We start from the raw sequence: 17303 nt of genomic DNA on the forward strand, positions 1-17303 counted from the left end.
ATTGAGATGATATGCTATAGTGTTTGTATTAGTGCCTGGTACATGGTACTTAAAAGACACTAGCTGTAATTATTCTTCAGGACTTTATTTTTTTTACTCTCAATGCTAGCAGCTTTTCTTCCCTCTCTCCTGTAGGCATTCTCCCAGAAAAAAGGCTGACTCTGAGGTGCCATTTGAGAGAAATAGGTTCAGTAGATTCTTCCAGAGATAACAAACGAAGAGACTTGACGTGAGAGTAAGAGAAGTAGGGGCGTTAGGACACTGAAGTGAGAGAGCTTCTTCTCTTGGCATTGGAGAAGCCAGGAAACATAAAGGCTTTTGCAGGGATCAGGTGCGTCCACTTTGCAGTGTATTTGGAGAGAACAAGCAGTGTTCACATATCAGTCCAGCAATGTCTCAAGACTCTTTTCTGGAACAGTCATCAGTTTAATCCAGTGAGGATGGTGTCTCTCCTCTTTCATGAGCATTTTCCTATTTTTGAAATGTTAGTAAGTAGGTGCTTTGTTCCTAGGAAGTGGAGAGAAGTCAAGGAAAATACTCATCGTACTCCTAGAAGTCAATGAAAACACTCCTCGTACTCCTTATGGCAGCTGGAGTGGCTGCCGTGAGCCAGCTGCCATGAGGTTATGGAGAACGTCTTGAATATTCTATTCCCCAGCACCTAGTGCAGTGACTAGCATAGTAGGCACTCAAAAAGTGTCGGTAGGATTATATTTCAAACTTTAGTTGTCTTTCCCAGAGAAGCCTGTCGTGCCCACACGCGGTCGCAAGAAGTCCGCGCCTAGAAATAACATTTATTCTAAGGATCTCTGCGCAGAGATTCTTGGGAAGCGGTTCCCCTCCCGCATTCCCTAGTTACTCCTCCCCTCGGCGCCTTTGAAAGAAGTAGCACGCCACATGATTCCCTCCTTTCTCCCACCTCCGAAGACCTGACTGATAATGGGCAGGAGCGTAAGCCAACCATAAAACTTTATTTCCTCTTCCAGCCAATAGCAAGAGGGGATGAGTATATGGCTCCTCTTTTGTGACTTCCCCCGCCCCCTTGGATTACGCCCCCTATTCCTCCACTCAGATTCCACACTTGACAACACATCTGGCCAATGAGAAGTTCCTACTCTGCGTGGGAAGGATGGACTGACTAGATGATAGACGTCCACCCCGGCCAATGGAATATCACAAGTGCGGGAGGGGTGTAGAATGGAACCAATGGCGAGGTGCCAAAAACGAGCATCAGGGAAAGGGCGGGACGAAAGTGTTCGCGGGAGGGAGGGGAAGGCCCAGGGAACCAAGCAGCGCTGCCGCCGCCGCCGCCGCTGCAGCCGGAGTTGGAGGAGGGAGAAGCCAGGAAGAAAATGGCGGCCGTGGCTGCAGAGGCGGCAGCGACTGCAGCGTCCCCCGGGGAGGGGGGCGCCGGCGAGGCCGAGCCGGAGATGGAGCCCATCCCCGGCAGTGAGGCCGGCACTGACCCCCTCCCGGTCACGGCCACTGAAGCGTCTGTGCCGGATGGCGAGACCGACGGGCAGCAGTCCGCTCCTCAGGCCGACGAACCGCCGCTCCCGCCGCCACCGCCGCCGCCGGGGGAGCTCGCCCGCAGCCCAGAGGCGGCGGGGCCGGAGCTGGAGGCTGAGGAGAAACTGTCCGTTCGGGTGGCGGAGTCGGCTGCAGCCGCGCCTCAGGGAGGGCCCGAACTTCCACCTTCTCCAGCATCGCCACCGGAGCAGCCCCCGGCACCCGAGGAGCGCGAGGAGCCGCCGCTGCCTCAGCCCGTAGCCCTGGCGCTCGTGCCGCCGGCGGGCGGGGTTTCCACGGTGTCGCAACTGATCCCGGGCTCGGAGGTGCGGGTCACGCTGGACCACATCATTGAGGACGCGCTCGTCGTGTCGTTCCGCCTCGGGGAGAAGCTCTTCTCCGGGGTCCTCATGGATCTGTCCAAAAGGTACCGCTCCCGCCCCCAGCACGCTCCGGTCCGCTGGGTCCCCAGGGAGGGAGTGAGCCCGGGCGGCCCCCTCTCCCCGAGCCCTCGCTTCCCTGCTGCCCGGGGCCCCGCCCTCTGGTCCTGCGCGGCGCGTGGCGCGCTCCGAGTGGGGCAGGCGCGCGAGACCGGGAGAGGGCGGTCCCGGCCCCAGGTGGGCGCCTGCGGGGCAGGTGTGCCACCAGGTGGGAGGGCGCGGGTGCAGATGGGCTCACAGGTCTCACCCCTCACTCCTGGCCTTCTGCGACTTGGCCTGGACTCACCGGCACTGGGCGGGTGGGTTAATGCAAGATGCAGATGGATTATTGCAGAGAACGGCGTGTTGGACAGGGGGAGGGAGGCAATCCTTGCGAGGAGGCACTTGTCTGTCCTCAAATCAACGTTTAACTTTAGCAGGGCTGGAGAAAGGGGTGTGTACATTGGGGATCCCAAAAGGTTACCTGTCACTCCTTACAGGGGGAAGAGCATTTGTTAAAATGAACCTTTTAACTGTGATTCTTACGGTTAGAAGTCATTCCCGTTAGGTTAACCATTCAATAGAGAAGCATATTTTGCTAATTTTAATGATAGTTTTAAGAAAAGTTTAAAGAAGAGATTGGAGATTTCAAAAAATCCTTTAATGTCAAGGTGGTGTAGCATAAAAATGTTCAAATAACTTCTAACACCTGGGATACCGTTTATATACTAAGGACAAGAAGGTTGAGTTCATTTACAAATTTGGCTTAGCCAGCACATTTTCATTTTTTGATTTAAAATGTTTTTGGGCTCTGCTTTAAACAGGGGAATAAACCTGTTCTAAATCTGGAGTTAACCTTTTTATTCTCTTCTTTTGCAGATATGAAGTGCAGAGACTCCCATTCACGCCTTTCCATTCTGTTTCCTACAATAGCGCACACTCTGATGGTATCTCACCTGTTTGCCATGGCTTATTAGTATGTTTTACTCTTAAACTGCTTGCTTTCCCATCAAGACACAGGAATCCTTCTTTCCCATTTGGGGAAAAAAGCCATTTAAAATTTCATATTAAAGTATGGTGTTTGCGGCGGGAAGATGAGAGCAGTTACTCTGTATTATTTAATCTCAAATATCTTTTTTTTTTTTTTTTTGAGACGGAGTCTTACTCTGTCCCCCAGGCTGGAGTGCAGTGGTGCCATATCGTCGCACTGCAACCTCTGCCTCCTGGGTTCAAGCGATTCTCCAGCCTCAGCCTCCCAAGTAGCTGAGACTCCAGCCTCAGCCTCCCAAGTAGCTGGGACTCCAGGTGCGCGCCACCACGCTGGTTTAATTTTTGTACTTTTTAAGGAGAGACAGGTTTTCACCATGTTGGCCAGACTGGTCTTGAAATCCTGACCTCAGGTTATCCACCCGTATCAGCCTCCCAAAGGGCTGGGATTACAGGCATGTGCCATCGTGCCAGGCCTCAAGTATCTTTTTTAAAAATAATTTTGGATTAGGGCATTTGCACTTCTGTTTATGTTTGTTTGTTTACTTATTTAATAGAGACGGGGTCTTGCTGTGCTGCCCAGGCTGGTCTCAGACTCCTGGGCTCAAGCGATCCTCCTGCCTCGACCTCCCAAAGTGCTGAAATTACAGGCATGAGCCACTGCGCCCAGCCTGCACTTCTGTTTTCATAATTAGAAAGCAGAATAAGGTGAGTGTACTTTCTATTGATGTATTTTATTTATTTACTTATTTTTTTTTGAGACGGAGTTTTGCTGTTGTTGCCCAGGCTGGAGTGCAGTGGTGTGATCTCAGCTCAGCTCACTGTAACCTCCACCTCCTTGATTCAAGCGATTCTCCTGCCTCAGTCTCCCAAGTAACTGGGGGCTAATTTTGTATTTTTAGTACAGATGGGGTTAACCATGTTGGTCAGGCTGGTCTCAAACTCCTGACCTCAGGTGATCCACCCACCTTGGCCTCCCAAAGTGCTGGGATTACAGGCATGAACCACCTCGCCCGGACTCTGTTAATGTATTTAATAGTGAGAGACACTCAGTGGTGTGTATGCTGTTGAATGAAACAGAAGAGATGGCCAGTGATTGTGTGAGAATCTGGATTTCAAATCTGCAAAAGGAAGGTGCAGAAGGTAAGTTGATTTTGGAAATGGAATGGATAAGTGCTCATTGTGTTAGTGCTTTATTTTTTAAAAATTTTCTTTGGTAGAGAATTGCAATTGAGTTTTGGTCTCTTGCTATCAGTGCCTAGAAACAGCAATTTCTTTTATTGGAGGAGCTATTCCTAATATGAACCTTTTCCATTTGAATATTCTGAAGTGAAAGGATCCTATTATTATTATTATTATTTATTTATTTTTTCGAAGACGGAGTCTTGCTCTGTCACACAGGCTGGAGTACAGAGGTGCGATCTCGGCTCACTGCAACCTCTGCCTCCAGGGCTGAAGCAATTCTCCTGCCTCAGCCTCCTGAGTAGCTGGGATTATAGGCGCCCAGTGCTTTGGGAGGCCAAGGCAGGCAGATCACTTGAGTGCAGGAGTTCCAGAGGAGCCTGGGCAACATGGTAAAACCCTCTACCAAAAAAAAAAATATAAAACTTAGCTGGGCATGGTGGCTTGTGCCTGTGGTGCCAGCTACTTGGGAGGCTAAGGTGGGAGGATCTCTTGAGCCCCGGAGGTGGAGGTTACAGTGAGCTAAGATCATGCCACTGCAGTCCAGTCTGGGTGACAGAACGAGACCCTGTCTTAAAAAAATAATTGTGGAAATGTTGAGGAAATAAAACACAGTGACTCTAAAATATAGCAATTCAAGGAATTCTTATTGGACTAATGATTGACTAGTTGAATTTCCTTTTTTTTATAGTTTCATCCGGGAAAACGGACCAGCCAGTATATTTTGTAATTTGCACTAATATTGATTGCACACTTTCATGTGCAATTTTGAGGTTTACTGATGGATCTAGGAGATTGTTTTTTTTGTTTGTTTGTTTTGTTTTGTTTTGTTTTGAAGGGTAGGGTCTCGCTGTGTTGCTCAGGCTGGAGTGCAGTGCTAGGATCATAGCTCACTGCATTCTTCCACCTTAGCTTCCCAAATAGCTGGGACTACAAGTGCACACCACCACGCCTGGCTAACTTTTTTTTTCCCTTTTTTTGAGACGGAGTCTCACTCTGTCACCCAGGCTGGAGTGAAGTGGTGTGATCTCAGCTCAGTGCAACCTCCACCTCCTGGGTTCAAGCGATTCTCCTGCCTCATCCTCGCGAGTAGCTGGGATTACAGGCACCCGCCACCACGCCTGACTAATTTTTATATTTTTAGTAGAGACAGGGGTTTCACCATGTTGGCCAGGCTAGTCTCTAACTCTTGACCTCAGGTTATCTGCCCACCTCGGCATCTCAAAGTGCTGGGATTACAGTCATGAGCCACCATGCCTAGCCCATTTTTGTATCTTTTTTTTTTTTTTTTTTTTTTTGAGACGGAGTCTCGCTCTGTCACCCAGGCTGGAGTACAGTGGCCGGATCTCAGCTCACTGCAAGCTCCGCCTCCCAGGTTCACGCCATTCTCTTGCCTCAGCCTCCCGAGTAGCTGGGACTACAGGCGCCCGCCACCTCGCCCGGCTAATTTTTTTGTATTTTTTAGTAGAGACGGGGTTTCACTGTGCTAGCCAGGATGGTCTCGATCTCCTGACCTCGTGATCCGCCCGTCTCGGCCTCCCAAAGTGCTGGGATTACAGGCGTGAGCCACTGCGCCCAGCCCCATTTTTGTATCTTTTGTAGAGATGGGGGTCTTACTATGTTGCTCAGACTGGTCTCGTGCTCCTGGGCTCAAGTGATCCTCTGATTCTGACCTCCCAAAATGCTGGGATTACAGGCATGAGCCATTGCAGCCAGCCAGCTATATTTTCATCCAAACGAAACCTTGAGATCCAGCATAGAGACATGACTGCCAGTCTGTTTCAGAGACTAGGCTGGAACCCAGGGCTACTGAGTTTGTGCTCTTTTTTTTTTTTTTTGACAGAATCTCGCTCTGTCACCCAGGCTGGAGTGCGGTGGTGCGATCTCAGCTCACTACATCCTCTGCCCCCCAGGTTCAAGTGATTCTCCTGCCTCAGCCTCCTGAGTAGCTGGAACTACAGGTGCATGCCACCATGCCTGGCCAATTTTTTTGTATTTTTTAGTAGAGACAGGGTTTTACCATATTGGACACGCTGGTCTCAAACTCCTGACCTCCTGACCTCATGATCCGCCTGCCTTGGCCTCCCAAAGTGCTGGGATTTTAGGCGTGAGCCACTGCACTTGGCCACACTTGGCTAATTAAAAAAATTTTTTTTGTAGAGATGGGGGTCTTACCATGTTGCTCAGGCTGGTTGAACCCTTTTTTTTTTTTTTCTTGAGACTGAGTCTCACTTTGTTCCCCGGGCTGGAGTGCAGTGGCACAATATCGGCTCACTGCAGCCTCGGCCTCCTGGGTTTAAATGATCTTCTGCCTCAGCCTCCCGAGTAGCTGGGATTATAGGCATGTTCCACCACGCCCGGCAAATATTTTTGTGGAGACAGGGTTTTACCATGTTGGCCGTCTGGTCTTTGAATTCCTGACCTCAGGTGATCGTCCCACCAGCTGCTGGGATTACAGGCATGAGCCACTGCGCCTGGCCTGAACGCTTTTTTTTTTTTTTTTTTTTTTGAAACAGAGTCTTGCTCTGTCACCCAGGCTGGAATGCAGTAGTGTGATCTTGGCTCGCTGCAACCTCGGCCTCCAGGATTCAAGGGATTGTAGTAGAGACGGGGTTTCACCATGTTGGCCAGGCTTATCTCGAACTCCTGACCTCAAGTGATCCTCCTGCTTCAGCCTCCCAAAGTGCTGGGGATTACAGGCATGAGCCACTGCGCCAGGTCTGAACCCTGGGCCTCAAGCCATCCTCCCACTTCTACACTCCCAAAGTGTTGGGATTACAGGCGTGAGCCACTGCACCCAGCCAAGATACTTTAGACTCTACTAAGGCTATATTCATCAGTTGCTTTAAAGTAATTTGTATCTTATTTGAATTGGCCATTGAATTCAACCTCTAGGTAAAAAATTAGGAGCTTTCTACTGAGTGCCCATTATATGCCAGACATTGTACCTCATGCTTTAGTTTTTTTAATAACCTTGGTAGTGTTTTTAATTTACACAGAAGGAAATGGAAGCTCATTTAATTTGGCCAGTTAACTTGTAAGTGGCAAAGCAAGGATTCAAATGTAGGTTGATCCCATTCTAAAACCTCTGCTTTTTCTACTTGAATGTTAGAAAGCCAGTTGGGCTAAGTTTTAGTTTAAGCAGAAAGTAAAGAATGGCATGTTTCTGAAAGTTGCATATTTCTGAAAGTTAGTGCTTCTCTTGATTTCATTGCCTGTGTGGAAACAATATAAAGGATATGGGTGTTGGAGCCAAGCAGATTCTTTAGTTGGGTAAAAGCCGTGAAACCTGGCTCTGGAGACTCCACTAGTTCCTTAGCTGAATACTGGGGAATACATAGTAAGCTCTGAAGTTTTGGTTCTTGCCTCTCCAGTGAGATTAACATTTGGGAGACTAAATGTGTAATGTATTTGTGCTTTTCTTCTGTCTTCAAAAGGGCTAGTTATTGCTTTTATAAATTTCTTCCATATTTTATGCTGACATTATGCATGGTACAGAAATGTCTTTGTAAAATTGGAAGAGCTATCTACTGTGTGGAAAAGGTGTTTGAGTCTAGAACACAGGATTTAATATGTGTGTGGATGACTAAGAGTCTGCTTTCGTAATCATTTGAAATGCTTCCCTTCCCTGTTGTATTATTATTTTTTGCGTTATTTTCAGACTTACTTGGTTGGAGAACACATTTTTGAGGAGAATCATTCTGTGAAAAAAAAGGAGCTGAACACATATAACTCAAGAAAGAAAAGAAAGTGGTACTAAAAAATAAATTATTGACCTGGACAGAGTGTTAGGGTGCTTGGGCTTTAATTTTTTTTTTTTTTTTTTGAGACAGAGTCTTGCTCCTGTCACCGGGGCTGGAGTACAATGGCGTGACTTTGGCTCACTGCAAATTCTGCCTCCCTGGTTCAAGCAATTCCCCTGCCTCAGCCTCCTGAGTAGCTGGGATTACAGGCGCCCGCCACCATGACCGGCTCATTGTTTTGTATTTTAGTAGAGACGGAGTTTCATCATGTTGGCCAGACTGGTCTCGAACTCCTGACCTCAGGCAGTCCTCCGCCTCAGCCTCCCAAAGTGTTGCGATTACAGGCATGAGCCACTGCTCCTGGCCTGGGCTTTAATTTCTAATATTGGTACTAGCCTCTCCTATTAGCACTGTGACTTTGGGCAAATCATTGTGCCTTACTAAGCTCCATTTCCTAGTTCTTAGGCTAATTGATTTAGCTTTGGACAGTTCACTTAGACACAAGCAAACAAACTTTATGCCTCAATTTATACGTAAAATGAACAGAATGACCAGGTGGCCTGGTTTTCCCTGTACCATCCTGGTTTGTTACGTCCTCCTTTCTGTCTTCTAGGTAGTTTTCTTTGGCCCATAAATGACACAGTGATTTTGAGGATATTTTTAGTATCTGGTTAAAATCAGATTTTGTTTAGCATTGTATTTACTTAACACTAGATGCCTGGCCGGGTATGGTGGCTCATGCCTGTAATCCCAGCAAGTTGGGAGGCCGAGGCGGGTGGATCATCTAAGGTCAGGAGTTCAAGACCATCCTGACCAACATGGCGAAACCCCGTCTCTACTAAAAATACAAAAAATTATCCGGGCGTGGCAGCATGCACCTATAATCTCAGCTACTCAGGAGGCTGAGGCAGGGCCATTGCTTGAACCTGGGAGGTGGAGGCTGCATTGAGCAGAGATCGCACCACTGCACTCCAGTCCAGTTGACAGAGTGAGCCTCTGTCTAAAAAAAAACTGGGGCTAGGCGCTGTGGCTCACGCCTGTAATCCCAGCACTTTGGGAGGCCGAGGCAGGTGGTCACGAGGTCAGGAGATCGAGAGCATCCTGGCTAACATGGTGAAACCCTGTCTCTACTAAAAATACAAAATATTAGCCGAGCGCGGTGGCGGGAGCCTATAGTCCCAGCTACTTGGGAGGCTGAGGCAGGAGAATGGCGTGAACCCGAGAAGTGGAGCTGGAAGTGAGCCGAGATCGCACCACTGCGCAACAGAGTGAAACTCTTATCTCAAAAACAAACAAACAAACAAAGGAAAAAAACTGGATGCCTTTAAGTGAAGCATGCATTCTCTAGCTTACTCTGTGCTCCTCCACTGGTTTTTCTTTTTTTTTTTCCGTTTTTTTTTTGAGAAAGGGTCTTGCTCTGTCACCCAGGCCAGAATGCAATGGCACACTCTACAGCCTCAACCTCCTGGGCTGGAGCAATCCTTCCACATCAGCCTCCCAAATAGCTGCAGCAACAGGTGCATGCCCCCATGCCCGGCTAATTTGCGTCTTTTTGGTGGAGACAGGGTTTTGCCTTGTTGCCCAGGCTCATCTGCCTCAGCCTCTCAAAGTGTTGGGATTACAGGCGTAAGCTACAGCACCCGGCCACTGTTGTTTTATATTTTATACCCAGCTCTCTTCCTTTAAATTACCTGCCTGCTTCAGAGCTCATTAGCAATGTCTAATGACAATAGTCTAAATGCTAGCAGATGAGAATAATCAATTAACCCCACAAATTTAGTTTGGGTTTTCCTGTTCTCATTTTGTCCTTAATCTTAGCTTTTTAAATTTTGACATATAATAAGCATCCCTTCAGGATTCTAAACTGTCTTAATGATTATTTTATTTATTTATTTAGAGACAGGGTTTCACTTTTTCACAGAGACTGGAGTGCAGTGGTGTGATCATAGCTTACTGCAGCCTTGAACTCCTGGGCCTAAGCGATCCTCCCCCCAGCCTCCCATGTACCTGGGATTAGAAGCTCATGCCGCCGTGCCTGGCGAGTTAAGAAAAAAAAAAATGCCAGGCGTGGTGGCTCACGCCTGTAATACCAGCACTTTGGGAGGCCGAGGTGGGCAGATCACCTGAGGTCAGGAGTTCAAGACCAGCCTGACCAATACGATGAAACCCTGTCATTATTAAAAATACAAAACTTAGCCGGGCGTAGTGGCCTCCCAAAGTACTGAGATTATAGGCTTGAGCCACCACGCCTGGCCAGTGCAGATATCTAAAAAGATAAGGACTTTAAAAACAACAATCTTACTACCATTATTACACCTGAAATAATAGCAATAATTCTTTTATATCATCAAATATTCAGTCACTGTTAGAATGTCAGACTGTTGACTGGCATCTTAGGAGGCTGACACAGGTGGATCCCTTGAGGGCAGGAGTTTGAGACCAGCCTGGCCAACATGGTAATATCCTATCTCTACTATAAAAATGTAAAAATTAGCCGGGCCTGGTGGCGTGTGCCTATAATCCCAGCTACTCCGGAGGCTGAGGCAAGAGACTCACTGGAACCCGGGAGGTGGAGGCTGCAGTGAGCTGAGATTGTGCCATTGTACTTCAGCCTGGGTGACAGAGCAAGACTCAAAAAAAGAAGAAAAAAAGAAAGGGACTGTCAAAATTAATAGCTCAAGACTGTTCAGTTTTCAAATTAGGATCCAAATAAAGCTCAACATTGCAATTGGTTGATTTTCTTGTCCTTTTCATCTGTTCATAGTTCTGCTGTTACTTTTATTCACTTGCAATTTACTGTTAATCCATGGACTTTGTAGAAGTTTTTACGTTCTGGACATATATACATTTTTTCCCAGTTGCATCCTCTTGCAATTTCTTGTTTTAAAATAGTTATTTTCCCTTAGGAACAAACTGAAAGGGCAAGAACCACAGCCTTATCAAGGCCTCTCTTAAAAGCCTCTCCTTGTTTTGGGTCAGTAGAAATGATTATGGATATCTTACCTGCTAGCAGACTTTTAGATCTATATCTTAAACACAGTCCCAAGTTTAGTAATTGCAAACATAAGAAAATTGAACCTCTCAAGACTGTTTGCAAAGAGCAAAAGCCTTCAGCCCAGGCTTCTGAAGAGGTAGTTCTTCACTTCTCATAGTTACAAAGCCACCTGGAAATCCTTAAAAATCTTCTTGCAGAAGCTTTTTTTTTTTTTTTTTTTTTTTTTTTTTTTGAGACAGAGTCTCGCTCTGCCGCCCAGGCTGGAGTGCAGTGGCCGAATCTCAGCTCACTGCAAGCTCCGCCTCCCGGGTTCACGCCATTCTCCTGCCTCAGCCTCCCGAGTAGCTGGGACTACAGGCGCCCGCCACTGCGCCCGGCTAGTTTTTTGTATATTTTAGTAGAGACGGGGTTTCACCATGTTAGCCAGGATGGTCTCGATCTCCTGACCTCGTGATCCGCCCGTCTCGGCCTCCCAAAGTGCTGGGATTACAGGCTTGAGCCACCGCGCCCGGCCACTGCAGAAGCTTTTAAATGGGAGGAAAAAAAGGGGAAAATCCTGAAAGGTCTTTCTGAATCATTTTTTTTGGGGGGGAGGGGGAGACGTGACAGGAAACAAGGAATCATGAAGTAAAGGTTTATGCTTGAAAATGCTTGTGTAGCCGGGTGCAGTGGATCATGACTGTAATCCTAGCATTTTGGGAGGCTGAGGCGGGTGGATCACTTGAGGCCAGAAGTTTGAGACCAGCCTGGCCAACATGGCAAAATACCATCTCTACTAAAAATACAAAAATTAGCTGGGTGTGGTGGTGTGCATCTGTAATCCTAGCTACTCAGGAGGCTGATGCACAAGAATTGCTTGAACCTGGGAGGCAGAGGTTGCAGTGAGCTGAGATCGTGCCACTGCACTCCAGCCTCCGTGACAGAGTGAGACTCTTATCTCAAGAAAAAAATAAATAAAAACTTGTATGGCTGGGCATGGTGCCTCTTGCCTGTAATCCCAGCACTTTGGGAGATTGAGGCAGGAAGATCACATGAACCCTGAAGTTTGAACCAGCCTTGGCAACATACTGAGACCCCATCTCTTAAAAAAATGCTTGTGCATTTTAATTTTGTGGTATGTGTGTATTAAAGGGTGTAGCTAGCTGTTTATTTCAGAGTTGATGTTTTTACAAATACCAACTGTGTGTGTATACACGGGGGTACTGTTGCATTAAAAATAATTGATGATTTTCTTAGGAAACTTCAGTTTTCACTAAGTTCTTAAAAGCAATTTGTGGAAAATTTACTTGTTTTTTGGAGGAAATATAAACCAAGACAATGATTTCTTTTCTTTACAGAGACCATGAAACGTATGGTGCAATAGCCCTTCTTTTGGTGGGAAAAATATACAGCCATTCTGGTGAAGCAGTGAGTAGTGGTATCAGTAGCTTATACTACAGTGTCCAGGTTGAGAACTTAGGCCCTCGAGTAGTATGCTTGAATGATTGTGTTGTGGTACATTACAAGTAATATTTTTTTGGTGATTATTTTGCTTATATGCCAAGATGTCAATAAAGGCTTTACATAGTGAAACAGAGAAGAGGCAAGTGCCAGTCACTCCCTGACTCATACAGCTTTAGGTTGCCCACTACTGTGCAGTATGTGTTGAGAGTGAGCTCTTCCATTGCATGTTGCATTAATATGATGTTTTTCAGAAGTGATTATTAGTTGGGCATTAAACCTGCTTTCATTCTGAGTCTAAAGAATCCTCCAGGCCACTCTGTCTATGGGGTAGCCCTGCTCTGTCTAGGGAGAGGCTACTCTAGAAAATAAATAAATAAATAAATAAAGAATCCTTTAATAAATTATGGAATTAAAAATAAAACTTAAAAGTAGATTTCATACACTAATTAGATGTGTTATACACAAACTAGGCCCAGGCATGTTTTATTGGACTTGGGGTTTCCTTTTTTTTCATTTTTGAGATGGAGTCTCGCTTTTGTCGCCCAGGCCAGAGTGCAGTGGTGCGATCTTGGCTCACTGGAACCTCCGCCTTCAAACAGAGAATTGTGCCTCAGCCTTCCTAGTAGCTGGGATTTCAGGTGCCTGCCACCATACTTGGCTAATTTTTGTATTTTTGGTAGAGACAGGGTTTCACCATGTTGGCCACGCTGCTGTCGGACTCCTGACCTCAGGTGATCTGCCCACCTTGGCCTCCCAAAATGCTGGGATTACCGGTATGAGTCACCGTGCCCGGCCTGGACTTGGGTTTTTTTTTTTTTTTTTTTTTTTTTTTTGTTTAGGCAGAGTCTCGCTCTGTCGCCCAGGCTGGAGTGCAGTGGCACGATCTCGGCTCACTGCAACCTCCGCCTCCCAGGTTCACGCCATTCTCCTGCCTCAGCCTCCCAAGTAGCTGGGACTACAGGCTCCCGCCACCACGCCTGGCTAATTTTTTGTATTTTTAGTAGAGATGGGGTTTCGCCATGTTAGCCAGGATAGTCTTGATCTCCTGACCTCGTGATCTGCCTTCCTCAGCCTCTCAAAGTGCTAGGATTAACAATCGTGAACAACCGCGCCCGGCTGTACTTGGGGTTTCTAATGAGGTTTTCAACCTCTTACTGTAAATAAGACTGTACTTTAGTGTGTACTATTTTAAAGTAAAGCTCTTGTTGAAACAAGGTCTAATCTTCCTAAGATCAGGTTTTCTGTGGGGACTGCTAAAGAGTTTATATATTATGTGCTTATCTTCACTGTAATGGCTGAGTTAATTTCATATTGATAAAAAAGGAAAATGTATTAGTAGTTACTTTTGTCTATAAAGTGCATCATTATTTCTTGGTATTTATTTATCCTGTTTTCCCTAAATTCTTGAGTAAATTCAGGCACACAGTACCAGGAGAATAGAAGCTTGCTGTAGTGGCAGGTATTGCAAGAAAGTAATTGGAGATTAAGTTACGTTCTAGGTAGATTTAATATAGAATGCCTTTACTAAACACTTTTGGGCAGTGGTTGTCAAAACAAATGTGCATAGATTTCTGAGCTTCATTCCATCATTTTGCATTTTAAACAAAGTGATTCTGACACAGAAGATTCTTGGACCATTTGGAGATAACTGATTTTTAGGGGGTAGTTTGCCAAAGTATTTAATAGAACAATCAATTTGTTAAGCCTATTTTAAAGGTTTCCAGTTAAGGCTGGTCATGGTAGCTCATGCCTGTAATCCCAGCACTTTGGGAGGCCAAGGTGGGTGGCTCATTTGAGGCCAGGAATTCGAGACCAGCCTGGCCAACATAGTGAAGCCCCGTCTCTACTGAAAATACAAAAAAAATTAGTCGGGCATGGTGGTATGCACCTGTAATCCCAGCTACTTGGGAGGCTGAGACATGAGAATCACTTGAGCCCGGGAGGTGAAGGTTGCAGTGAGCTGAGATCTCCCCACTGCAAACTAAGCAGTCTATCATATGTGGGGATGGGCAGCTTGGGTGGCTGATCTAAATCCTTATTGTAGAGCTGGTAATTAGTCTTGCAAATGATTTCCTGAATCTATAAGTTTAAGTAGCCCATAATTTTCATTTCTTTACCCTTGAACCAATTTTATGTAGTTGGCTTACTATAGAATAGTGGATTTTAGCCTTTTAAAACTCATAATCCCGCCGGGCGCGGTGGCTCAAGCCTGTAATCCCAGCACTTTGGGAGGCCGAGACGGGCGGATCACGAGGTCAGGAGATCGAGACCATCCTGGCTAACACGGTGAAGCCCCATCTCTACTAAAAAATACAAAAAACTAGCCGGGTGAGGTGGCGGGCGCCTGTAGTCCCAGCTACTCGGGAGGCTGAGGCAGGAGAATGGCCTAAACCCGGGAGGTGGAGCTTGCAGTGAGCTGAAATCCGGCCACTGCACTCCAGCCTGGGCGACAGAGGGAGACTCCGTCTCAAAAAAAAAAAAAAAACTCATAATCCCTATAATACTTAATTTCACTTTTTTGCATATTTGTTTTTTCAATGTATGATTTTTTTTTTTTTTTTTTTTTTTTGAGACGGAGTCTCACTCTGTCGCCCAGGCTGGAGTGCGTGCAGTGGCTTGATCTCAGCTCACCGCAAGCCCGCCTCCCGGGTTCATGCCATTGTCCTGCCTCAGCCTCTCAAGTATCTGGGACTACAGGCGCCTGCCACCACGCCTGGCTAATTTTTTTATATTTTTAGTAGAGACGGGGTTTCACTGTGTTAGCCAGGATGGTCTCGATCTCCTGACCTCGTGATCCACCCGTCTTGGTCTCCCAAAGTACTGGGATTACAGGCGTGAGCCACCGCACCCGGCCTGTATGAGGTTTTAAATTTTTATTTTTTCCTGCATATTTCTACCATCTAAGAAGATTGCCACGTTTTAGTTTCTGTATTTTATAGTAGCTACTATGTATTTTCAATTTCTATGCTAAGTCCTGTGCCAAATACTTTGTTTACATTGTTTCATTTAATTCTGGCAAATCTGCTGAAGTAAATTCTATTAATCCCCATTTCATAGATAGACACCAAGGCTCAGAGGTTACTTAAGCAAAATTGCCTAAAATTGTAAATGTTAGATAATAGTAGATATATTCAAGATGGCTTTTTGAATGATACACAGTTCTCCAGGATTTGAAAACCTTGTTCTAATTAAAATGTACTTAACTATATTTTGCCATACCACTTAGTTTATGGTTTTGCTGGGGAGTTAACCTGGCAGTTAGAAATAAGAGTTCTCTGTTTCTCACTCACCCAGGCAACAGCTATTTGTTGTAAACATTAATTACTCTTCAGTTCAATATAGTGAACTTTGGACATTTTTGGAAATCATATTTCTTCTGTATGGTCCTGGATCTTAAGTTAGATAACATGCTGTTTTGCCTTGATTGGCCTGGACCTGGCAGTAGTGAAACCCACTTGTTCATAAGAGGAAATACAAATTGTCAGCTTTGAAGCCTGTTAAGCACAGGTCAGTGTTTAGTCAGTGCTGGATGACTGAATTTGAAAAGGATTTAAAGACTAAAATAAAATGTTAGGTAACCTTTCTTTGAGGATTTTTTTTTTTTTTTTTTTCAGATGGAGTCTCATTCTGTCACCCAGTCTGGAGTACAGTGATGTGATCTCGGCTCACTGTAACCTCTGCCTCCTGGGTTCAAGCGATTCTCCTGCCTCAGCCTACCAAGCAGCTGAGACCACAGATGTGTGCCACCATGCCCGGCTAGTTTTTTTGTATTTTTAATGGAGATGGGGTTTCACCATGTTGGCCAGGCTGGTCTCCAACTTCTAACCTCAGGTGATTCTCCCACCTTGGTCTCCCATAAAAAAGATTATTTTATACTGCATTTGATTTATTTGGAAAATGTCAAGTAGGTTGCTGTAAGTGATGTATTAATACAAAATTGAAATCAAGATTGTCTGATCTTAAAAATATTTTGCAGCCAGGCACAGTGGTTCACACCTATTATCCCAGCACTTTGGGAGGCTGAGGCGTGTGAATCATGAGGTCAGGAGATCGAGACCATCCTGGCTAACATAGTGAAACCCCATCTCTACTAAAAAATACAAAAAAAAATTTTCTGGGCGTGGTGGCGGACGCCTGTGGTCCCAGCTACTCAGGAGGCTGAGGCAGGAGAATGGCGTGAACCCGGGAGGCGGAGCTTGCAGTGAGCCGAGATCGCGCCACTGTACTCCAGCCTGGGTGACAGAGTGAGACTCTGTCTCAAAAAAAAAAAAAATATATATATATATTTTGCCCACTTTGTGACTGTTATAATTTTCTTGGATAGTTATTTAAAAAGGAATTTCCATTTAGGGAGTTAAATAATTTGAATACTGTACAGATGTTATTTTTTCTTTTGAAAAGACTGAAGCATAAGTGTTTTCTATATAGTTGTTTCCATTTTTATTTTCAAACTTAATTATACAGGTAAGGTTTTTTTAGAGGATTGTTTGAAGGCATGTGGTTGGGAGCTTAAAATGTAAATTATTAGAGTTTAAACTTGTCCCCTCCAGAGCTGCCTGTGATTTATAAAAGAAGATTGATAAATATACTTTTTTTAAAGATTGAGTAATTTTTTTTTTCTTTTATTGAGACAGAGTCTTGCTCTGTTGCCCAGGCTGGAGCACAGTGGCACAATCTCGGCTCACTGCAACCTCTGCCTCCTGAGTTCAAGTGATTTTTGTGTGTCAGCTTCCCGAGTAGCTGGGATTACAGGTGTGTACCACTGCACCTGGCTACTTTCTTTGTATTTTTAGTAGAGATGGGGTTTCACCGTGTTGGCCAGACTGGTCTTGAACTCCTGGCCTCAAGTGATCCACTTGCCTGGGCCTCCCAAAGTGCTGTAATTACAGGTGTGAACCACTGTGTCCGGCCAAGATTGAGTACTTTCTTGTGGTCAGAAATATCTTTATTTTTTCAGCCTTTCTCCACACCAGTTGATTTTATAAGACACTGTTTTTAATATTGCTAAAGTCTTCTTCTCTCCCA

The 17303-nt window shown here is 45.6% G+C and overlaps 1 protein-coding gene across 12 annotated transcripts in view; it reads left to right on the forward strand.

Moving 5' to 3' along the window:
- The first annotated feature begins 1286 nt into the window (after positions 1–1286).
- Positions 1287–17303, forward strand: part of PWWP2A (PWWP domain containing 2A) — a 64819-nt gene continuing 48802 nt past the window's right edge. For 7 of the 12 annotated variants that reach the window (XR_007726696.1, XR_007726695.1, XR_007726694.1 and 4 more), the window contains exon 1: positions 1293–1936. Coding sequence is in view for 6 of the 12 variants with exons in the window: in XM_050794775.1 (XP_050650732.1) it covers positions 1353–1936 (584 nt within the window). In the remaining 6 variants the exon portion in view is untranslated. Of the gene's footprint in view, positions 1937–11217; positions 12243–15012; positions 15786–15805; positions 16110–17303 lie in introns of those variants that run through there. The other 5 variants (XM_050794776.1, XM_050794782.1, XM_050794777.1 and 2 more) reach the window with 4 other exon arrangements.

Source organism: Macaca thibetana, chromosome 6 (genome assembly GCF_024542745.1).
Source record: "Macaca thibetana thibetana isolate TM-01 chromosome 6, ASM2454274v1, whole genome shotgun sequence".
In the NCBI taxonomy this organism is placed as follows: domain Eukaryota; kingdom Metazoa; phylum Chordata; class Mammalia; order Primates; family Cercopithecidae; genus Macaca; species Macaca thibetana.